The 24,531-nt window shown below is 42.5% G+C and overlaps 1 protein-coding gene and 1 long non-coding RNA gene across 10 annotated transcripts in view; one reads left to right on the plus strand and one right to left on the minus strand.

The window, feature by feature from the left end:
• The window catches only part of TRDN (triadin), a 236,471-nt gene that overhangs the window by 11,551 nt on the left and 200,389 nt on the right, over positions 1–24,531 (minus strand). For 6 of the 9 annotated variants that reach the window (XM_068162336.1, XM_068162332.1, XM_068162337.1 and 3 more), the window contains 7 exons: positions 18,326–18,352; positions 16,174–16,221; positions 10,665–10,709; positions 8,545–8,565; positions 6,790–6,837; positions 5,694–5,714; positions 1,602–1,628 (listed from right to left, as the gene is read on the minus strand). In XM_068162336.1, the coding sequence (XP_068018437.1) occupies positions 1,602–1,628; positions 5,694–5,714; positions 6,790–6,837; positions 8,545–8,565; positions 10,665–10,709; positions 16,174–16,221; positions 18,326–18,352 (237 nt within the window). The remainder of the gene's footprint in view (positions 1–1,601; positions 1,629–5,693; positions 5,715–6,789; positions 6,838–8,544; positions 8,566–10,664; positions 10,710–16,173; positions 16,222–18,325; positions 18,353–24,531) is intronic. The other 3 variants (XM_068162333.1, XM_068162339.1, XM_068162335.1) reach the window with 3 other exon arrangements.
• LOC137453242 (uncharacterized) lies at positions 1,637–6,511 on the plus strand. The gene is made up of 2 exons (XR_010990304.1): positions 1,637–1,706; positions 5,976–6,511. It is a non-coding gene; the product is annotated as an uncharacterized lncRNA (long non-coding RNA).

Here is a 24,531-nt window from a genome sequence, read left to right on the forward strand (position 1 = left end):
TCAGAAATAGAGAGCTCTCACAATCAGTGCATTGACACAGCTAATTTCCCTATCAGTTTCCTTGGAATAATAACTGAATGTGTCTCATGGCATGTACATAATGAATAGAATCGAACCTAACCAGACCAGACCAGGTTGGAAGAGACCTTCCAGATCATCGCGTCCAACCTATCATCCAACACTATCTAATCAACTAAACCACGGCACCAAGCACCCTATCAAGTCTCCTCCTAAACACCTCCAATGATGGCAACTCCACCACCTCCCCGGGCACCACTCTCTCTATGAAGAATTTCTGCCTAACATCCAGCATTATTATAATATATATTATAGCAGTGGCTGCTGCCCTTAGGGGCAGGAGCAGATCTGGGCTTTCTGAACAGTCTTTGGAAATTATTTGAACATAGTTTGTAAACTCCTGATGCAGGCTTTAGGGTCTAGAACTCTGCCATTCCCTAAATCCTGCCAGAATTCTCTAATTATTGGTGGCAAAAACGCAACCAGGAAGGATCCTTCTAGCTCTTGTCTGTGTGATGAAGTCTGCTTCTTCCCCTTCACCCTGAAACCATCTCAACTGTTTGAAACAAATAAGCAAGAAATGCCCCATCCTAGGATATGGACCTAGATAGACCTTCAGAGCACCAAATGTGATCATTCTGAAGCCTTGCAGCAGTAGGTTTGTATTTGTGTTATTTAGTTTGCTTTTCTCTAATTGGAGATTCACTTAGGACATGTTCCTTTTCTTTTCAGCATCCTTTTCCCCAGCTCACAAGCAGACAACTCATCTGTAATTCCATTCAACAAGGCAGACTGAAATGAAGTAAGGTATATTGCTGCAGGCAGCTGAGCCCATGGCAGTATTCTCTGTTGATTACAGCAGAACACTGGCCAGCTGCCTTCATGTTGCTCATTTCGACTTCGTATTGTCCAAGCAGTTGCAGTAATGCTTTGTTCAATGACTTCTGGTGCATGTGTTATCTGATTAATGCTTGCTTGCTCAGTGATAATCACCTGTGCTTAGCACACCAAAACATGCTGCAGAAGGTGGGAAAAAAAAAAATCATCAGCTGATCAGAGCAGTCTTTGTCAGAGAAACACAAAATGATAGGGGTAGGGAAGGGACCTATGGAGATCACCTAATCCAACCCTCCTGCCAGAGCAGGTTCACCTAGAGCAGGTTGCACAAGACAGTGTCCAGAGGGTTTTTAAATGCCTCTATATATGGAGACTCCACCACCTCTCTGGTGGAGGAGTCTATGCCAGTGTTCCACCACCCTCAAAGTGAAGAAATTTCTCCTTGTATTTAGATGGAACTTCCTGTGTTCAGGTTTGTGCCCTGTCAATGGGCACCACTGAAAAAAAGACTGGCTCCATCCTCATGACATTCACCTTCAAGTATTTACAAGATCTCCCCTCAGTCTTCTCAAGGATTAGAAGCCCCAAGTCCCTCAGCTCTTCTTAGAGATGCAATACTGTCAGTTTCCCACTGAAAGTTTGCATTATCATTGCTCATTGTTGATGAACAAGGTGTTTCAATCAGCACTGGCATGTATGGTCATTAATCATATTCATGAGACATACCAGAGGAATGTGCTATTTACCTGCTGATGGGATTTCAGCTCTTGGCTCTCCACGGAAATAACCAGAAACGAAGACGAAGAGGGGAACAAAGAGGATATGTTAGTTACCATGTTTTTTCTCTCAGGGTGAGTAACTATTTAAACAGATATTCTCTCATATCTGCAGCTTTTCTGCATGGTATTAATTTGCAGAGGAATGTGCCTTAACAATGGGCGTGCACACGCGATTTCACACTGGAAGCACAGAGCCTCACTCTTTGAAGTACAATAATCCAGCATGCAATGGCTCCTGCAAATGCAAACACTGTGCCAATCAAAGCTTCCCAGCAAGCAAATATTTAAACAGAGTTATTTTCAAACGTGCACTGAAGGTTATAGCTGACTATGCCACTTTCCAAAACCAATGTGTTCGGTTTGTTGCCTGTCTTTTCTTATCATCCACACATCCCAGCCAAAGGCTGACACTGACCCCTGCGTCACTGTTTCTCTGCATTATCAGTTTGCCCTGCATTTTAAGAGTAAAAGCCCTTGAGAGCTGCAAAAAAAAAATTGATTGCACCTTTACACAGTACCTAGAACAAAAGAAACATATATTCCTGTGCTACTATAATACCCATAATAATGAAAGGAAATTTGTCCATTGAACGTGATACAAATTCCCTGGTGTTCATTACTCTCTTTAAATCAAAGGAATGAATTAAATGTGATGTGGTATCCAAGAGGTTTTTTGCCCATGCCTATTTCATCAGTCCCAGTTTTATTTTAAAACATTTTACAGAATCACAGAATCACCAAGGCTGGAAGAGACCTCAAAGATCATCAAGTCCAACCTGTCACCCAAGACCTCATGACCAAACCATGGCACCAAGCGCCACATCCAATCCCCTCTTGAACACCTCCAGGGACAGTGACTCCATCACCTCCCTGGGCAGCACATTCCAATGGCTAACAACTCTCTCAGTGAAGAACTTTCTCCCCACCTCGAGCCTAAACTTCCCCTGGCACAGCTTGAGACTGTGTCCTCTTGTTCTGGTGCTGGTTGCCTGGGAGAAGAGACCAACCCCCTCCTGGCTACAACCACCCTTCAGGCTTGCATTAGCATTGCTCATTGCTGATGAACAAGGTGTTAAGGGAACAGAATACCATCACTAGCCAAGCAGAGACTATTCCTTCAATGTAGAGCTGGATAAACCAGGAATACGCTTACAAAACATTTTAGGGTCTCCTTTGATTGAACGATCTCTGTATTTCCTTCATGCTGAGTTTTGGCTTTAGACCAACATGAGCTTCTGCAGCTCACACCAAGGTGAAAACTTTTCAGGCAATGCTTTTTTCAGTGGGAAAACTGTGCAATTAAGCATGATTTTCACTGACACATCCCAGGAAACTTTCATTCAGGTCTTTGTTCTTAAGGAGACTCGAAAATGTCAGGGCTCAATACTTCAGTGTAACAGACATTTAGCAAAGGCCAGCTTTGCTGCTGTTAAATGCTAACATGCTCAAGTCCTTTTAGTATTTACATTTCTGCTTATGAACATGCTCATTGTTGATACTGAATTACTGCATCATCACCCACAGATTAATACTTCTCATTTTCAGAAGAAACAGATAAAAAGAGATTCATCTGAGGTAGTAAATTTAGGAAAGGAGATTATTCTCTCACTTCTGACTGAGGGATAGAACAGAACAGAACAGAATAGAATAGAGTAGAACTTCAAGATCATCATGTCCAACCCATCAACCAACACAATCTAATCAACTGAACCATGGCACCAAGCACCCCATCAAGTCTCCTCCTAAACACTTCCACTGATGGTGGCTCCACCACCTCCCCAGGCAGCCCATTCCAATGGCCAATCACTCTCTCTATGAAGAATTTCTTCCTAACCTAAACCTCCCCTGGCACAGCTTGAGACTGTGTCCTCTTGTTCTGGTGCTGGTTGCCTGGGAGAAGAGATCAACCCCCACCTGGTTGCAACCTCCCTTCAGGTAGTTGTGGACAGCAAGAAGGTCTCCCCTGAGCCTCCTCTTCTCCAGGCTAAGCATCCCCAGCTCCCTCAGCCTGTCTGCCTGAGGCACCTGGACCAGCCCAGTTATATGCATATACCCTAATTAAGGACTGATGATTGATTCCCTTAGTGAGGTACTGGAAGACTGTTGACCTGGGAGTAGTTAGTTTGGTGCTCTGCTGTGTGTAACACAAGGGTCATTTCCTCCTCTCAGTGAATCAATACATTTGCACTTACTCTGAGGGCTTTGGGAATTATTTTACCCCTACCATGGGATTTTCATTGTGAACAGAGTTGGGCCAGTGCTCAATTGTTTCTTAAAGTACCAGCCTCTGTATCCTTCCTCTTGATTGCAAAAATGCAGTTTGGCACATAAGTAAGATAAGCTACCGGTTTTGTGCTCTGCCCAAGGTAACCTCTCACAATTTGAGAGTCCCTGGTTAGTATGCAGAGTCCATTCCATGTTTCATTCCTCATTCAGATCTGATATAGGATGAGTTGCTGTCAAAGACTCCTCTGCATGTTAAACCAGAAATAGCAAAAAACTAACAAAGTTTACTAATTGCTTTCATAATTGCATTGTAATTCACTTGGCAGTTTACTACACAAAAGTGTTTGTTGTTAATTTGGGGACTTTTCAAACTCAATCTTATATTTCAGTTTATAATCTGGCATTCTGTTAATGACACAACCTCTCCACTGATTCAGACCCCATTTACTGCTACAGGAAGACTGCACAGGTGACAGTGTGAATAAAGATGCCCAAGGACAAATCATAGAATCAACAAGGTTGGAAGAGACCTCAAAGATCATGAAGTCCAACCTGTCACCACAGGCCTCATGACTGCTAAACCATGGTACCTAGTGCCATGTCCAATCCCCTCTTGAACACCTCCAGGGATGGGGACTCCACCACCTCCCTGGGCAACTCATTCCAATGGCTAACAACTCTCTCACTGAAGAACTTTCTCCTCACCCTGAGCATAAACTTCCCCTGGTGCAGCTTGAGACTGTGTCCTCTTATTCTGGTGATGGTTGCTTGGGAGAAGAGACCAACCTCCTTCTGGCTACAACCTCTCTTCAGGTGGTTGTAGACACATGGATTTATTTTACAGGACTGCTAGACTTGAACTCTAAACTCAGCATTTAATGTAAACACTGTCCTGATCGTTGTCTGATCATGACTTGTACTATGTAAAATGCAATGACTTGCTACAAAAAAATCCCAGGCTGGATGTTAGGAAGAAATTCTTCATAGAAAGAGTGATTGGCCATTGGAATGTGCTACCCAGGGAGGTGGTGGAGTCACCATCACTGGAGGTGTTTAGGAAGAGACTGGATGGGGTGCTTGGTGCCATGGTTTAGTTGATTAGATGGTGTTGGGTGACAGGCTGGACTTGATGATCTCAAAGGTCTTTTCTGACCTGGTTAATTCTATTCTATTTTATTCTAATGAGCATAAATCCCAGTCTTTATCCAGAAGTCATACTGACCTCAGTAAAGGCTTTATCAAGTCTCTCTTGTAGAAGAAATTCCCTTTGAATCATCCTTAAAACTCACCTAAAAATCAAAATACTCCCTTCTCTTCCTTCATTTAATTTAGCTTTATATTCAAGCAGGGGGAAAAAAAAAAAGAGCTGTGTTGAAACAAGACCAAGAACATCCCAGATGAATTACTGAAACAAGTAATTTCCAAATGGTAAAAGAAGTGATGAAAAGGTTGTCCGATGCTGTTAATGCCACATGCCACTTTGTAAGTTTTAATAAACAATATATTGCTGCAAAGATAAATCATTTGCCTACTCTCACCCCCAAAAAATCACCAGAGCATCAGTTATGCTGCCAGCATAATTTGCTTTTCATAAAATGTAGCAATTGCAAACAGAGTTGGAACGTTGCAGCTTCCCAATATTGAATTATAAATGGGCTTGGGTTTTGCTGCGTTCAGCTGTTACTGCTGAGCTGGAGGAGTACAAGCATAGCCATGGTAGAAGCAAGAAAATAGCTTCATCTAAACATGACAAAATTGCAAAAAGGCAAAATGAGGCAACATGCAGCTGGAAAGGTGGTTTATAGCCTGTGGGAAACAAGACATGGCACCTACTTGCAGTGTTTTTCAGTTTGTCTGGGAAGGAAAAAGAGGAAAGGAAAATGGTCAGAACAGTCAGGTGCAGCCTAATACTGACAGGGTGGAGAGTGGCTTTATTTGCTCTGTGTACTTACTGCATATCAAACCAGAACTTGCGGCAGTTTCACAGTAGTTAATAACCTAGTGATAGATGATAATAAGGATGTTCTCATCTACACCTGATAATTGCTGTTATAGAGTTAAAGATGACTAACACTATGTATTTTAACTCTTTGCTTGTTTCCTTTCACAGAGGAGCATGGAGAAGACACTTTGCAAACCCTTGGTGATTCACAGCATCACAGTATCGCTTAGGTTGGAAAGGACCTCGAGGATCATTGAGTCCAATCTATCAACACAGACACCATGCCTAGACCATGGCACCAAGTGCCACGTCCAATCTCCCCTTGAAGGCCTCCAGGGTCGATGACTCAACCACCTCCCTGGGCAACCCGTTCCAATGATGAATGACTCGCTCGGTGAAGAACTTCCTCCTCACCTCGAGTCTAAACCTCCCCTGGTGCAGCTTCACCAAGGAGAGGGCTGTTTCCTACCGCTGCAGCAATTTAATCCTGTCTTGTACAAGTGAAGCTGGATAGAAGTTGTGATGTGAAGAGTCATCACAGATGATGGATAGTGTCACATCATGACCTGAACAGCATATTGTGTGATATCTGTTAAGGATGAAAATTAAACTGTTGCTGGTACAGAGAAGTTGACTTATGCAGGGAAACTGTCCCTCAAAAATGGAAGACACCAACAATTAATTAGCAAAATAAAGCCATTTAAACCAAGCACTTTCAGAAAGTGGTTCAAATTCTTTCCTGGCACACCTTCTTCGGTATTGGTGGGATTACAGGAGCAGAAGTTTGACCTTTGACAACTACATCTTCAGAAAGTGACAGCTGGCGCTGCAAATATGTGCTGTGCCACCTTAGCTTGGGAATGACTCAGCAAGGCCTCTTCTCTACAGCAAAACAGATCAGGAAGCCACCATTTCTGGCATTTGTCCCATGCAATTCTACTTTTCAGTTTCAAAAGTAATGATTGCATGAAATGCAGGAGTGCTTACCTGGTTTTGTAGGTGGAACCTCTTTTGCATGCTTGACTCTTTCATGCTCTAGAGAAAAGAAACAAAACAACAAAATTGCCATAAAGTTTCTATGTATTTTCTAAGTCTTTAATTAATTAATCTAATTCATTTTTAGTTTTAACTAACAAGGACTGCATGTATATTTTTCAGGAATACCCAAATAAACCTTAATTTTTTCTCTTGCTACATGCTGTTAGCAAAAAAAAAGACCCACAACTAGTTATTAACAGTGAAGGAGCTGCCATGAAGTAAAGTCCAGTAGTGCTGCACATAGCTCCATTCATGCAGCTACTATTAGCATTGCTAAGAGTTATGCAGCTACCTTAAATAAGAATTCACTTAATGGGGGCTTCCCCTCAATTTCTTAAATGTAATTTGAATGTTTCCTGCTCTTGATATTCAAAAGAAGAACACAAAGCCAACTCAGCAACCACTCACTCAACCTTTACATTGTTGATTCAGACATGGGCTGAATTCCCAAAGTCTCAAATGCATCCAATTCCATATAAATAAATGATACCTAACTCTGGAAAATTGGAGAACCAGCACTGCTTGGTAGGCAATGCATTTGGTTTTTCCCCCTGCTCTCTTTTCTATTTCATAATTACTACTGGAAAAAAAGCAAAAGACAAAGATAATTTCTGCTTGGTTGCTGGAAATGGAAAAGATAAAGAAGATTTGCTGTATAACCAAGGTCATGTAAATTTATACAAGACTCACACCTGCTTAAAAGGAACTGAAACACCACACACACACACAGAGACAGATCTCACTGCATAGTAACAGCTATGCCAAATGCATGCAAACAGGGGCCACAACACATTTTAGAGCTGGGGAAATCAATGGACACCTCTTCTGCCTTTCTATCCAGGTGATGTTTCCTACAGCTGAAAAGCTGTGCATCAGTTTCTTTCTGAGCAACAAGGACACAAAGGTGGGCTGCTGGAGTGGAAAATATTGAAAATGTGAGCAGACCTGGAGAAAAGGAGAATGTCTCAGCCTTTTGGCCACTTAGATAAATAATTGAACTCCTAGCAAGCGTGATTTCAGCTGAAGATACATGCCAGGAAATGGCAAGATGAAGACATGACAGGGAATTTCAAATAGGAAACAGTTTTACAGGGTGTGAACTAAAGCTTGTGGCAGTGAATAGTGCTATTTCCCCCATATCTGGGCCTTTTTTACCAGTGGGGCAATATTTGGAGACTTAGCTGACTATCCTCCATGCTGAAGGTATGAAATACATAAAAAGTTAACAAGCAGGCTGCATGGGAAGGTAATGTAGAGACTCTTCTTCAGATCTTTTTGACTGAGAAAGATTCTAGACACAGTTATACTAAAAATCCATGTGATGAGGGAGCAAATGTGCTGATGTCTGTCTTCTTTTCAATTCAAAATTGAGCAGGAGTATTTATTCAACCCAGCTAATTTGAAGCAGTGATTTTCAGAAGACCTTGTCGCTGCTGTATTATTTTTGCTTGTTGAGACTTGGGATCTGGGAAGCACAGAATGAGTTGGCTCCTGTACTGAGGCAACTGGTGATGTCAAATGGGCATTTAAACAGCAAGGATGAGACAGTGTGTTAAAGACAAGTAGTGGAATGCATGGTGATAAAGACACTATCATGCAAGCAAAACTAGAAATTCCTAAGGCAGTGCTTCCATGTATTAAAGGCAAAAAAGCCACACACATCCAGCTGTTTTACAGGAATTTTCTGGTTAAGGTACCACATACTTGCTGGCTTTGCCTGGACTGCTGGAGAAAAAAATAAGGTAAATTATGTTATTTAGATATAAAGAGATTTTACTTTTCTCTTTAACATTCAAATATGTTTATATGGCAGTCAGTTTTCATGTGGTCTTAACTTCCCCCATTCATGTGAAGGTGCACAGTGTTCAGGCCCCTGAAATGAGGGTTTGCTATAACTTGTTTAGACCTTTGCAGCTCCCAGCAGCTATCAGCTCCTGCTGAAGGAATAGGAATAGAATAGACCAGACCAGGTTGGAAGAGACCTTCGAGATCATCAAGTCCAACCTATCATCCAACACTAATCAATTAAACCATGACACCAAGTGCCCCATCCAGTCTCTTCCTAAACACTTCCAGTGATGGTGACTCCACCACCTCCCTAGGCAGCACATTCCAATGGCCAGTCTCTCTTTCTATGAAGAACTTCTTCCTAACATCCAGCCTAAACCTCCCCTGGTGCAGCCTGAGACTGTGTCCTCTTGTTCTGGTGCTGGCCACCTGGGAGAAGAGATCAACCCCCTCCTGGCTACAACCTCCCTTCAGGTAGTTGTAGAGAGCAATAAGGTCTCCCCTGAGCCTCCTTTTCTCCAGGCTAACCAGCCCCAGCTCCCTCAGCCTCTCCTCACAGGGCTTGTGCTCCAACTCCCCGCACCCCCCCCCTCCCCCCCCCAGCTTTGTTGCCCTTCTCTGGACACATTCCATCTCATCACCTCAGCAACAAATTTATACAGTTCAAGACCATTTCTTCCTGTCTAACAGTGTAAATAAAAAGTAGATCCAGAGCAGTCAACAGAACATTGGAACATTTGGATGGGAGTCAAATGATTCGCAATATGGAGAACACATTGGTCTACACTTTTAGTTGGGAAAGCTCCAGTCATTTCTAGGGGCTAATCCATGTCATTATAAAAAGTACTTTTTGAACTAAGATGTGATGACTTTGAAGCTGCCTGTTTCAAGCTATTGATCTGAAAACCTACACATCATTTCTGGAGTGGATTTTGTTAAGTTGGCCAAGCTGAAGCACTGCATTTTCAGTTTGGTTCAACAAAGAGGAAAAAGACTTGGCAAGCACATGACTCTAAAAACTCATACAAAAAAGTGAAGTCATGGTATTTCTGGCAATTTTCTTTCCAACCCCTGCTAAACCTCAGCTTGACCCTTCTGATTTTGCTCACAAGCTAAGAGTAACACTTAACTCTGAAAATAGAATTGTGAACTTGTGGTCATGCTGGAAATCCAAAGAGGTAATTTCTTCCAGACTTCTTTACCTATCACTAATGGCTAACTCATTAAAGGTTCAAGGCAGAAATACACTGAAGTATTCTGCAGTAATTTCTCCAATTGTATTAACAGAAAGATAATTTACCCAAGGAACTACTCTAGCTTGTCTAAAATATATGGTTTTATTGTAGACAAATATAGACAAATACAGACAATATATTGTCTAAAATATATGGGTTTAGACAAGCTAGAGTCGTTCCTTGGGTAACTCTTCAGGGCCCCTATCACAGTCAGTATTGCTTGAATTTTGTTTTCCCCTCACCATTGTTATTGCAAAAATCTACAGGGTCTGACTCATAGACTCAAAGACATAAGAGTTTCATTCCAAGAAACATTTTCCTCTTGTGAAAACCAGTTTTAGACCCATCCATTCTCCCAGCTGAACTAGTGATTCACCCTCCCTGCTTGGGGGCTGGTCTCTGTGGTGTAAATCCAGCTACTCAAAAGATCTAAGGTTAAAAACACAAACCCAAAACAACAAGCGAACAGCAATTCCCTACAAGGCTATTTGGGATCATTTCAGACATTTGATTTACAGCTACACCCCATTTCATTAGCCCAGCTCTGGCAGACAGGCTGGAACAAGCAGCCCAAGAGCTGAAATGTCTTGACCTGGCTTTGTCACTGGAAAGATTGTTTTTAGAGCAATTGCCACTCTGCTGGACTTGCTCTGAGGCAGTGCTATAAGCCACAGTTCAAAATCATGTTAAAAGAAATGACTTCAATGCAAATGTGCTACGTTAGATGAGCCCTGAAGAGTGTTTAACACACCCCTTCCCCACACCCCTCCCCAAAATCAGGAGAAGATGACTTGTTCCTACCTGACTTCTCAGTGGGAGTCGTCTTTTGTTGTTTTATTTTCTCCTCTGGATTGTGAAAGCAATATTAATATTAGAAATTCACACTGTGTTAGCATAGGTGCATAGAGCTGGTGAAATATTTCCTTACCTGATGTTATATTTATGGCTCACAGGGACAGAATAAATGCATGGGTTTAGCATCATTTCCCCATTGGAGCACTATAGCACAGCACGTCTGCATTATGAGTTCTGACTGCATGGTGAGATCACACTCCATGGCAAAAATAAATTACTGAGCCTCATGTCACAGTCACCAGAAACCAGCCCCATACCTGGTAGTCTGTCAGGCAGGCACTCAGGTGGAAGCTGTCTTCTAATAATATAGTGGCAACAACTTTGTGAACATCACCTTCCTAGGCATCTAAGTTCGTCAGCTGGCTATTCCACACCATGAAATTCATAGTATCATAGTATCAGTCAGGGTTGGAAGGGCCCACAAGGATCATCTAGTTCCAACCCCCCTGCCATGGGCAGGGACACCCCACACTAGATCAGGCTGGCCAGAGCCTCATCCAGCCTGGGCTTAAACACCTCCAGGGACGGGGCCTCGACCACCTCCCTGGACAACACATTCCAGGGTTTCACCACTCTCATGGGGAAGAACTTCCTCCTCACATCCAGCCTGAATCTCCCCACCTCCAGCTTCATTCCATTCCCCCTAGTCCTATCACTGCCTGAGAAATTCTGCTCCTACACTGCCTGCCCACAAATACACATGGGCACATCCATGTGTGACTATACTCTGAAGATGTGAAAGGTACAAAGACCCCTAAGCACATTCTAGCTTGCCAAGGCACATCCACAAGGGACAGTGCCAGTCTGAATGCCAGTTCCTACAGCCTGCTACCGGTCAAGCTTACCTAGACCCACTTGGACATCCATCATGAAACCTTAGAGCAGTCTTGAGCCTCTGCTAATCCCATGAGAAAAGCTGCCAGAGTTCACATGCTCTTGGGCTGCCTGTGGCTTTGCTCAGCACAGTTCTCAGATGACACACACCCATGTTGGCATCACCCACCAGAGCTCAGCTGCCTCTCCTTTAAGTCTGCTGGTAGATAAAGCTCCAGGCAGAGAGGCACAGGTGGGATTACTCTTTCAGGTGGGGTTTGTCTTAATGACCCAGTGGCCCAGTCAGGTGGGAATTGGGATGTTTGTTTTCAGTTCTCTACTCTGCCCAATTTGGTTGACTTTATATCTCATAGCTCTGCTCTTATTTTCTCACTTCTCCCATACCTGAAATTAAGCCTCTCTCTTAACCTCTACCTTTCAACATTTATGTACATCACAACTTTTCATTTTCAATATGTTTGAGACACATTCAGGCTGAAAACTGATTCCATCACTTTACAGCCACATGCCTTTGGCCACCTCCTTCTTCCCCTAGACCTCTGTGACAGTGGTTGAGTAGCAGTCAGGTCAGGCAGGGATGTCCACTCCCCTGAAGTCATTGAATTAATCTGAAGAATAATTGGCTAGGTGCCCTCCTGGGTAGTCTGTCTGTGCATGCACTGAGCTGCTGTGCACCCGAATCTGAGCAGTGTTTCCAGCCTGGCAGTCAAACTTGTTTTGAAATGAGAAGATGGGTGGCAGCACTGGGAAAGGGAGGGGTGGCCAGAACTGCCTGTGACTTATCACATCTCTGGCTGAGCCATCACTGTGCCTATATGTTCTCAGTCAACCTCAGGAACTGCTGCTCTTCAGTGGGAGCTATTTCTCTGGAACCCAAATGTCCAAGTTTGGATGCTGAATCCTAATCTGCACTCTAAATATGGGGACAGTATTTAGAAATGCAGGCTGTCATCTTGACATAGATGGCATTTCCTTTGAATTTAGCATGTAACTTCCAGAGGACACCTGAGGACAGAGAACACATTTTTCTTCTCCTCTGTGTTGATTTCTTTTAAACTTGGCTCTCTGAGATTCCCAGAGGAAGACATTCATCATATGTCATAGATGAAGAAACATCCTCATTGCTGCAGTCCACGTTTGTCATTCACAACAAGAAGCACCCAGCAAAGCTACAGTGCAAGTATGGACAAGAAACATGCAGCAGTTGTGCTTTGGGGCTTCTTGTGGTTTGTTTCCGGAATAAAATCAGTACTGGGGGGGAGAGGGAGAGGAGGGAATGCAGGGAGGGATAAAGCTGCACAGTAACTGATCTTTTCTCTTCTTTGGAAATAAAACCTAGCCCTTCATTGCTATGCTTTTCAGTTGTCATCTGGTAGGTGGTGATTTAATTCCTTTTCACTTGTATTAAGTTTAGGCTTTCTCCCCACTTGCTCAGCTATTGTTATCGTCGGCTTCTTAGGGAAGCAGCAAATTAAACAAAATCTCATCTTCGTTTCATGGCTGGCTGTGAAGCTAGGAGTGTTTTTATAGCACAACCAGCACCTTGAAGAGGCAACTTGTTGAGATAAAGTATACTCTTTCTGCTCTGAGATGAGCTTTAGCATACAACAGTGCATTTCACTGATTTAGATGGGGGGTATTAATTTTTCCTGGCACAAATACACAGAAATCCCAGCATGCTGACTTTAAACATAGGTCCTGTACTACCCACTGGATTAATGACAAGTAAAGCTCACAAGAATAGAATAGAATAGAATAGAATAGAATAGAATAGAATAGAATAGAATAGAATAGAATAGAATAGAATAGAATAGAATAGAATAGAATAGAATAGAACCAGACCAGGTTGGAAGAGATCTTCAAGATCATCATGTCCAACCCATCATCCAACACCATCTAATCAACTAAACCATGGCACCAAGCACCCCATCAAGTCTCCTCCTAAACACCCCCAGTGATGGTGACTCCACCACCTCCCCAGGCAGTGCAGCCCATTCCATTCCATTCCATTCCATTCCATTCCATTCCATTCCATTCCATTCCATTCCATTCCATTCCATTCCATTCCATTCCATTCCATTCCGTCTCTTTCTTTGGATAAGCTCACAAGAATTGGAGCTTCTCTTTCTTTGGATATGATGCCTGCCCTTTTGAACACTAAATAAGATACCTTTGGTTTTTCTAATCATGGTGAAAATTTACAGCAATGTTTGCTCTGTAACTCTTGGACTTATCAGTTGAGTCTGTGGTTGTGTCTAATCCGTTTAGAAGTATGGGAGGGATATCTTTGCAAAAGTCATTCTTGAAAAGAGAGTGTCTTGGACAGGTCTGTGGACTTGCATTCAGCTGGGAGTACATACAACAATTCCTTGTTGTTAATTCATCTACCTAATCTGCAACCAAACTACACAGCAAGTATTGATCTGCTGATTCCACTAGAGGACATCCTGACACTTTTCCTGGCAGTTCTCCAGGAGGTGACTATTTTTCCTTTGAGATTCTCTAACTGTTAGCTATAACCAGAAAGAAAATTGAAGGAGTAAATAATCAAAAGTTAAGGAGAATACTCTCACTGAGACAAAACTCTCCAGACAGGAGGAAGTTTCACAAAGCCATTTCTGTTCACCAGATTCAGTATGAAGAAAAGCAGTGAGAAAATAATCTGATGATATAGAATAGAATAGAATAGACCAGACCAGGTTGGAAAAGACCTTCAAGATCGAGTCCAACCTATAATCCAACACCATCTAATCAAATAAACCATGGCACCAAGTGCCCCGTCCAATCTCTTCCTAAACACCTCCAGTGATGGTGACTCCATCACCTCCCTGGGCAGCACATTCTAGTGGCCAGTCACTCTTTCTGGGAAGAACTTCTTCCTAACATCCAGCCTAAACCTTCCCCGGTACAGCTTGAGACTGTGTCCTCTTGTTCTGGTGCTGCTTGCCTGGGGAAAGAGACCAACCCCCACCTGGCTACAACCTCCCTTCAGGTAGTTGTAGAGAGTGATGAGCTCTCCCCTGAGCCTCCTCTTCTCCAAGCTAAGCAACCCCAGCTCCCTCAGCCTCTCCTCACAGGGCTGTGCTCCAAACCCCTCCCCAGCTTTGTCGCCCTTCTCTGGACACCTTCCAGCAACTCAACATCTTTCCTGAACTGAGGGGCCCCGAGCTGGACATAGGACTCAAGGAGTGTCCTAACCAATGCTGAGATGATGCATAACAATTAGGCAAGAGGAGAGGTAATATTTCCAATTTCTCACATACTTTCTGTTAACTATATCATGAGGAGTCTGGAAAAAAAAATATTTGATGACCTTATAATGCTACAAAATGTCCAGATTTTGTTGTTGTATTTTTGGTTTATTTTGTGAAGATCTCGGAAAAAAAAAATTCTGACTTTGCCTGTAGATTGAATAAACTCAAAGTTTGAAGTTCTGAAGTATTTCATTGGAGAGAATTCCATTCCTCTGCTGAGCTCTGGTTTTGCAGCATTAATATTTTGTTTTGGTTTGCTTTCTTGATGAATCTAATTTACATGGTGAAACGTAGACATTTCTCTGTGTACTGCAGGCAGTTTCAGAGGAAATACATCAGGAATGAATTCTCTTGCTTTACTTGCTCTTAGACATGTACACAAACCACTCTTCAATTTGAAGATTTCCCTACTGGTTCAATATATTTTATCAAATTCATTAGTTTCTTGCTTGTGTGATACTTTGAAGTGTGATGACAAGAGGCGTAGGAATAATAGTTGGAAGCTGCTCTGATTCAAGGTGAAAAAGGAGACCACTGCTTTGTTAGAGAATAACTCAGTTGTTTTAACTCAAGAGTACTCATTGGCACACAGCAGGCAGAATTATTACTACCAGTGCCTGCAGATTAATACTTGCAGTCATCAACTAAAACTCAAAACAGCTCTTAAAGCAACCATTAATCACCTGAGAATAGATCTTTTATGCTAAAGAAAACTTAGCAAGCCTTTAATTTTTCCTCTTTTTCTTTTCTTTCTTTTTCCCCTTCAGACATTTGCATTCCAAGAGTTTTGGTTTGGAGTATATCGTACTAAACTAGAGGAAGCTCTGTTAAAGCTCAATCCTTTTAGTTAAATTCCACAGAATCACCAAGGTTGGAAGAGACCTCAAAGATCATCAAGTCCAACCTGTCACCACAGACCTCATGATTAAACCATGGCACCAAGTGCCATATCCAATCCCCTCTTGAACACCTCCAGGGATGGGGACTCCACCACCTCCCTGGGCAGCACATTCCAATGGCTAGCAACTCTCTCTCTGAAGAACTTTCTCCTCACCTCGAGTCTAAACTTGAGTCACAGCTTGAGACTGTGTCCTCTTGTTCTGGTGCTGGTTGCCTGGGAGAAGAGACCAACCCCCCCTCATGGCTACAACTTCCCTTCAGGTAGTTGTAGAGAGCAATAAGGTCTCCCCTGAGCCTCCTCTTCTCTCTCACCCTTATTTTGGTTCCTCTACCATACCCTGGAGAAGCCAGTGACACAAAGCAAAAAAAATGGTGCCTAGCTCAAGGCTGTCTCCAGGTATTGCAAGCCACACATGTTCTTATGGAGTGGAGCCTGGAGTAACTGGAAAATAAGTTGCAAAACCTACCTGGTTTAGTCTGAGAGACAGCTTTGCCATGTTTACTATGTTCATGCTCTGCAAATAAGAAGAACCCCTACATTAGAAGAGTTTTTAGTGTTCATATTTTAAATCATAGGACAGGATTAGTAAAGTTTGGAAAAGGCCTCTAGGATCATCGAGGCTCCCCAATACCACCATGACCCCCAAACCATGTCCCAAACACCATGTTTTTTTAACACCTCCAAGGGTGGTGATCCCACCACCTCCCTGAGCAGCCTGTTCCAATGCCTGACCACCCTTTCAGCAAAGAAAATTTTCCTAAGATCCAATCTAAACCTTCCCTGCTGCAACTTCAGAACTTATCCTGCCACTTGTTACTTGGGAGGAGAGAACAAACCAACCTCACTACAACCTCCTGTCAGATTAAAAGACTCTCACTAAAATTATGTAAGCTCAGTTGGCATTGCAAATTCACACTAGACTTGAGGAAAAACCCCAAACCAATGTCTTTCTTGAGAGAGGGAATTTTAACTAGTTTTTCCCCTAAACAGTAAAGAAAATGGTTTACTTTTTAATGTGGTTTAAGAAACCACAAAAATTTCATTCAATGTCTTTCAGAAATACAGAAGCAAATCATAGAATAGAATCATTAAGGTTGGAAAATAACTCTAAGATCATCAAGTTCAGTCATCAATCCACCACCACCATACCCAGTAAACTAAACCACGTCCCAAATTCACCACAGAATCTCTAAAATCATTAAATTCTTCTAGTTCTAAATTTGATAACCATCACCTGTCTTCTATAAAGAAAAATTCTCCTTGATATTTAACATAGAGCTCAGGAAGGTATTTTGTTACCACAGAATTGGGGTTGTCTGATGTAGAACAGCAAATCAAAGTTCAGTAGATTGCATTAAAGAAAGAGCTTTCCACATTTCTCTGCTAGCCTGGATGCCAGAGATATATTGTAAAGCAGGAACAGTAATAAATACTATACTGTATTAAAATGTGAGCTGTATGCAAGTTTGTGCTATTTTAAAACAGTGGGATAGCCAAACCCCAGCATTATGAGACAGGAAAAGAAGGCTAGAACATTTCAGAGGAATGGTAAAAGTGTTTTTAATTCTGATTTCTAAAGTCTATGTCTCTGTGAGGACTGCAGCATACTAAGAGATGAATCTCTCTCTATTGAATAAACCTTTATTAGAATAAACCAAACCAGGTTGGAAGAGACCTTCAAGATCATCGTGTCCAACCCATCAACCAATCCAACCCACCCAAACAGCTAACCCATGGCACCAAGCACCCCATCAAGTCTCCTTCTGAACACCTTCAATAACGGTGACTCCACCACCTCCCCGGGCAGCCCATTCCATAGCGCAATCACTCTTTCTGTACAGAACTTCTTCCTAACATCCAACCTGAACCTCCCTTGGCGCAGCCTGAGACTGTGTCCTCTTGTTCTGGTACTGGGTGCCTGGGAGAAGAGACCATCATCCGCCTGTCTACAACCTCCCTTCAGGTAGTTGTAGAGAGTGATAAGGTCACCCCTGAGTCTCCTCTTCTCCAGGCTGAGCAACCCCAGCTCCCCCAGCCTCTCCTCATAGGGCTGGTGTTCCAGACCCCTCACCAACTTTGTTACTCTTCTCTGGACTCGTTCCAGCAAGTCAACCTCCTTCCTAAACTGAGGGGCCCAGAACTGGACACAGTACTCCAGGTGTGGCCTAACCAGTGCAGTATACAGGGGCAGAATAACCTCCCTGCTCCTGCTGGCCACACTATTCCTGATGCAGGCCAGGATGCCATTGGCCCTCTTGGCTGCCTGGGCACACTGCAGGCTCATGTTCAGCCTACCATCAACCAGTACTGCTTGGATCAGAGCCTTGGTCAGAGAACTGCACAAACCCATCTCTTCATCTGTGTCCTCCCTGAGTTGTTTGGTGTGGGTCTTACCTTAGCTCACATTGTAAAATGTCTTCCAGGCAAACTGGGACCTGTGAAACAGATCTGCTCCTACATCACAGAGAGTCCCTGAGCACCAGCCTCACAAGACAAAGGTTACTGTGAGCCTGTGTTGATGAACCCCACCTGAAGCTTCTAAAACACTGAAGACAGGAAAGAAATACCTTCCTTCTAAAAGCCAAAGTAACAATATTCACTCTCAAGCTGGTACTTACTGTGTTCATGAGGGTTCTCTGAGGTAGCTAGAAGCAAACAAAAGAGGTGCATTTTAATATTTTGGTGTGACTTTAATGTAGGATTGAATGCATTTTTAATTCATGGTATTTGTAAACACACAAAACAAAAGTTCAGTGAAATCTATATTAGAGTGTGCAACTTTTAGTATTGTCCTGCTTTGTTCTATCCATCCCAGATCTCAAACTGGGACAGTGGAACACAGGCACCAGAAATTCCTCATTTGGCTAATGGTTGATACAAACAGCCTGGAAGGCTTTGTGACTTAGTAGGTTGAGTAGCCCTCACTGACTGGTGGCTAAATCAAACCTAGGGCAGATGTCTTCCTAAAGGAGGTGCCTAGTTCAGTACCCACTTCACTAAGAGACAGACCATAAGGCATCTAATACTGGACCAAACCAGACGGATGATCTTAGGTTGAATGAAGATATTACACCTAGGGCAGCTGAAATGTAAGACTAAGTGTCCCTGACAACTGCACCTGTCCTAGTGCCCCTTCAGTGAATTTCAGAGAGGTTCAGAGATACTCCAAGGAGCAGAAAGATGTGTTTGAAAATGTGATTAACACCACGAGGGCACATCTAAACAAAAGGACTCGGAATTTCAGTTCCATGGCTCCTAAACTTTATGCCATTTCATTTTACTTCTTTATTTTCCAGAAGAAAAAACCCACAAAAGAAACAAAAACAAGCCAACTCCCCCCCAAACCAAACCACAACCACCACAACAAAAACAGCCGAAAACCCAAAGAGATGAGCTAAAACTGAAAACTTTCTCTGGACCTCAAAAGAACATTCCTCTGGCAATGGAAGAGCTCAGGGAGCTGTATTTAATGCCATGCTACAAACAGAAGTGAAATGTCAGGACTTAGCCCACCAGTTGGATTTTTCTTCTTGATGTCTGCAAGGCAGCTGTGGTTTTTAAGAGAATAAAGGCTCTACCACCTGCATGTACAGGGGATAAGTTGCCTTTGCAGGCTCAGCAGCACAAGCAGCGATTCTGCTGCCATGAGATCCCAGGCTGTGATTCACTGAACTCCGGAGCTCTCACCTGGGGCAAAAAAGTAACTGCTGTTCAAGTGGGGTTTTGTTTTGCTTGCTTTCCCTGCAGTATGAAAACAATCCCACTTTATCTCCAATTTCTGTTTAACCCAAGATGTTGCTGTGCATGTAAGGAGAGACTAACTGGACATGGTGTGCAGAGCAAAAGAAAAGATAGTGAAACATTTTTGATGGTAAGAGAGGCTAAAGACATAAGCCAAGTGCATATACTTGCTCCTCTGTGAGGGATCAGAAGTGAGAACATCAGAGGAACAAAGATCCCATGACAAAGATATTTGCTATCTTTATGTTCCCTGAAGGTGTTTAAAAGGCATTTGGATGAGGAGCTTAGGGACATAGTATCATAGTATCATTCAGGGTTGGAAGGGACCACAAGGATCATCCAGTTCCAACCCCCCTGCCATGGGCAGGGACACCCCACACCACATCAGGCTGGGCAGAGCCTCATCCAGCCTGGGCTTAAACACCTCCAGGGACGGGGCCTCGACCACCTCCCTGGACAACACATTCCAGGGTTTCACCACTCTCATGGTGAAGAACCTCCTCCTCACATCTAGTCTGAATCTCCCCACCTCCAGCTTCATTCCATTCCCCCTAGTCCTATCACTACCTGACATCCTGAGAAGTCCTTCCCCAGCCTTCCTGTAGGCCCCCTTCAGATACTGGAAGGCCACAATTAGGTCACCTCGGAGCTGGACTAACAGTTGTGTTCAGGGAGATGTTAGGTTATATTTGGTGTCAATAATCTTAAGGTTTTCAACAACCAGGCAATTCTATGAGTCTGAGAAAACCTCTTTAACTGTAAGCTCAATTGTTTTGCCTAAACACCCTAAGACCACAAAAAGTGGTTTCCTCAACTTCATAATCTTGTGTAAATACTATTGCAATTGAATATCCATAAGTCTGACATTTGTGGAGGAAATGGATTTTGTATTGTGTCAAAAGACAGAACAAGACATGCTCATCTAGCTCTGTATTTCCAGTTGAAGAAGGAAATATTAATGGCAAATAAAACCAATAATTCAATCTCAAGGGATGACATAACTTTAGAATAGAATAGAATAGAATAGAATAGAATAGAGTAGAGTAGAGTAGAGTAGAGTAGAGTAGAACAGAATGGAATAGAATTAACCAGGTCAGAAAAGACCTTTGAGATCACTGAGTCCAGCTTATCACCCAGCACCATCTAATCAACTAAACCATGGCACCAAGCACCCCATCCAGTCTCTTCCTAAACACCTCCAGTGATGGTGACTCCGCCACCTCCCTGGTGCAATGGCAAATCACTCTTTCTATGAAGAACTTCTTCTTAATATCCATCCTAAACCTGACACAGCTTGAGACTGTGTCCTCTTGTTCTGGTGCTGGTTGCCTGGGAGAAGAGACCAACCCCCACCTGCCTACAACCTCCCTTCAGGTAACTGTAGACAACAACTGTCAGAGGATATAGTGTCACATAACACTTTCAGTGACCACAAACAAGATCAGAGCTAGGCAACATGTCAACAGTATTAATTTAAAGACTTTGTACTGAAACTACTTAAGGACCTTTACAAGCAAGCTTTTGTTAAAGTAACCTCACCTCAGACCTGCAATTTGTTTTTAAAACACTACAATGAAAACAAAACTGCAGTGCCTTAAGTTTCCAAGTGAAGGCACCTTTTTTCTGGGGGTGAATGTGAGCCAGAGAAAACATTTAAAGCAATAGGACCTCAACCCAGATCTTCTCCACCAAATTTGAGGCAGGAATCTCTGTTGCCCTTGTCCTTATTTTCATTACTAAACTCACAGAATGTCACCATGCAGTGAGAGCTTTAACACTGAGATTAATGGTGTCAGGTCTTTGCTTCAAAGCAGATTTGTTTTATTTCAGTGGTGGGGGTTATATATATATATGGCATAACAGTCAGAGATATTTCTACTGCCTATTTTGATGAAATAATGATGATGTTCCCAAGAGAAAAAATTTTACAGGATGGTCTTCAAGCCATAAACACTTATATTTTATCAAATCTGCTTGTTATGATTTCTGTCTATTCAATATTAATCCTGTCCTTCTTATGTGCCTTATTATCTCATCAAAGATGTGATTCAAATGACATACGGTAAGCAGAAAGCTGTAAAATGAAATCCCGAGAGTTTTAGCTTCATTTTCCCTGTGTCCCAATTGTCTGTGACACAGACAGCCTGATTTTTAGTCCACTTAGTGAAAAGGGGAAGAAGATAAAAGCTAAATATCAAAGACCTGGTCAGACTTTCCAGTATATTTCATGATTTATTATATAGTATTTAAACCAAAAGGGTGAGAAATAGAAGGCTGTGCTCTCACTCATTTCATGTAGCACTGAAAGTAAAGCAGCTCCATTCAAATTCTGTGCCTAGTTAAGCTGTGAAACTCCATGATGCAAAACAGGTGAAGGATGAAAATTTTCCTGATTTCAAGAAGTGACTGGGGAAATTAGAGAAAAATCTACCCAATGCTCTTAAACATAAAGACATGGTTTCTGGCTTAGGAAGTTCTTGAGTTGAGAGGGAGGGAGGTCACAAGGTGACCCTGTGTGGCTGTTTCGTTCCTGTACTACTTCTTACGTCTTTGCTGGCTTGGCCATTAGAGAAGAGAGGAAACTCTGTTAGGTGAATTCTTGGTCTAACTCTAACAGATGTCCTGATGTTGACTGCTTGTTGTTCACAATGTTAGAAAATTAAGTCCTAAGTACAGAATCATACAAGTAGAATTACAGACTATTTGGGGTTGGAAGGGACCTCTAAAAGTCAGCTAGTCCAATCTCACTTGCAGGGAGCAGGAACAGGTTGCTCAGAGCCACAAGCAATCTGACCTGGAATGTTTCCAAGGATGGGCCTTTTACCACCTCTCTGTACAACCTGAGCCAGTGTCTCACCACCCTTAGCATAAAAAATTTCCTCCTTTCATCTAGCATAGATGCAAACTCTTAGTTTAGTTTACCTCTTGTCCTCTAGGCTCTGCTAAAAATATTGTCCTTATTCAAGCTAAGTAAGTCCCATTGCGCCTGAAAGTGACCTCTAGACAACCTAACATTTTGTCCCTTAGACAAATCATTGGACAAAATCCTACAAAGCTCAGTGGAAATAGCGTAGTCTGCAAGAATTTAAGATGACATGTCATTCTGCCTAGTCAGCATTGTGCTTTTCCTTTTAGGTTTTCATTGAGAACAATTTTGTTCTAGATCATGCAAGGTCTTTCAGACTGTGGAGCAGCAGCATTACCAAAGAGTCAACCAGAATAAAACATATTCTTTACACAGGTCCAGTTCAGAATGTCTCAGATAGCCATCATTTCTGTTTAAAAAAAGGATTATTAGGATTTCTCACTCTTCCAGAGCAGCTTCCTTCCTTTGTGAGGCTATTGACTTTACTCTTGGTCATTCAAAGGAGAAGTCAAATGTTCCCAAACATTTTCTAGAGCAGGAGACTTGATCTCACATATCTGCTTGTCTCCTACTCAAGCCCTGCTGGCTGGCTGAGCAGCTGCAGATTGATTGTGCAGAAAAAAACAGTTTAATCACCATATGCCTAAAAAAATGACTCCTCAAAAAAGACCAGATTAGCAGCAGCAAGCTTCCTGTAAAGAAAATGACAAATAATTACCCTATGGATTGATCTAAGTAGAGAAAGGAAGAGTCTGGTGGTGGCATAAACAGAGGAAGTTGGTATATGATTATATTAAAGAGCATGCTGTGCCAGCCTGGCCCTTATAAGCCTTTTAGTTCTCCAGTGGCCATTTGAAACTTCTGGTTTACTTTAAACCTAGTATTTGCCAGGATATTTGTTCAGGGTTCCACACATTAAGGAAGTTTTATCCCCCATTAACATGACAAGGATGAAATACTAAGTGATTTATCTAAGGCTATCTGCAATGTTTGCAGGGAAGCAGAGGAGCTGATGTTGCAGCTACTGCTCTCACTCATACTCATCAGAGGGGAGTGCTTGTTTGGGTCTGTGCAGCACCACAGACTTCTTTGGACCACTGTTTCAGCATCACTCTTGTGACTGATGTTGATAACAGGGTAAATGGTGAAGGCAAAGCATGCAGAGTTGCCATGGCTTGCCACTGTAATTAATAATTAAGCTTTGATATTACTGCCTGTAGAGTATTCACTTCCAACAAACTGTTCTATGGATGCTTCCCACCAAAAAACTGTCAGGCTGCTCTTACAATTCCTTCTACCTTCTTTCCATTACCAGAGCAGCCTGGTCCAACATAGCTACCTTCCTACTGTTAGCATGCTCATAGACTTGCTTTGCCTCATATCTGGGGGTTGCATAGTGAAGGATGAGCTGAGTCTTGATCTTTGAGAGCTTTTCTGCTGTTGTCTAGAATAAAACATTTTTAACTGGCAGTTCAAGAGTACTTTATGCAACCGGGGGGAAAAAAACACCACCAACAAAAAAGTGGTTCAGAAAAAGGGGGGAAGTGAAAAACTTCAGCATGGGGTAAAATAGAGTAGATGGAGCAAAGAAGTACAGACATTTCCAACATTTTAAAATGATTTTTAATGAGAGGAATTGCTTCAGCTTGAATCCGAGTTGCATGCCTGCAGGGAGCATCAGTAATGATCCCAATCTTTCCCTGTTTCCCAGTTTGTCAGTTAAACAATAGAAATGCACTGGGAAGTGTGAGTCTTGTTGAAACAGCAATCTTGCATGATAGCACTGAAAGCTAATGTCTTTAAAGGACTACAAATCTTAGAATCCCAGGAGGAAAAAGAAAGAAAGTCTTCCATCGATGGAGCTGGAAGGAATAAAATTTCAGTCAAAGGTAGATGAGGCACATGTGCTGCGTTAATGCATTTCATCTTGTGGTGAAAGACCTGAAGAGCTTCCTCTCAATATCATCCTCAGCTTCTGCCGTTTTCATGTGCTCTTCCCTGAAATTGTGGGATGGGAACACACAGATGAGGGACAATGTGCTTAACGAGCTTTCACTTTTAGTAATATCAGTGTTACAGTTGCATATAGCTAAGGCAAAACATAGCCAAGCTCAGCTCATGCTTTAGTGCACTACAAATTATTGACTGGCGAGTCATAGAATCATAGAATCAACCAGGTTGGAAAAGACCTCAGAGATTGTCAAGTTCAACCTATTA

The sequence above is a fragment of the Melanerpes formicivorus genome, unplaced genomic scaffold (assembly GCF_026170545.1).
Source record: "Melanerpes formicivorus ecotype bairdi unplaced genomic scaffold, bMelFor1.0.p_v2 SCAF_63, whole genome shotgun sequence".
Taxonomy (NCBI): domain Eukaryota; kingdom Metazoa; phylum Chordata; class Aves; order Piciformes; family Picidae; genus Melanerpes; species Melanerpes formicivorus.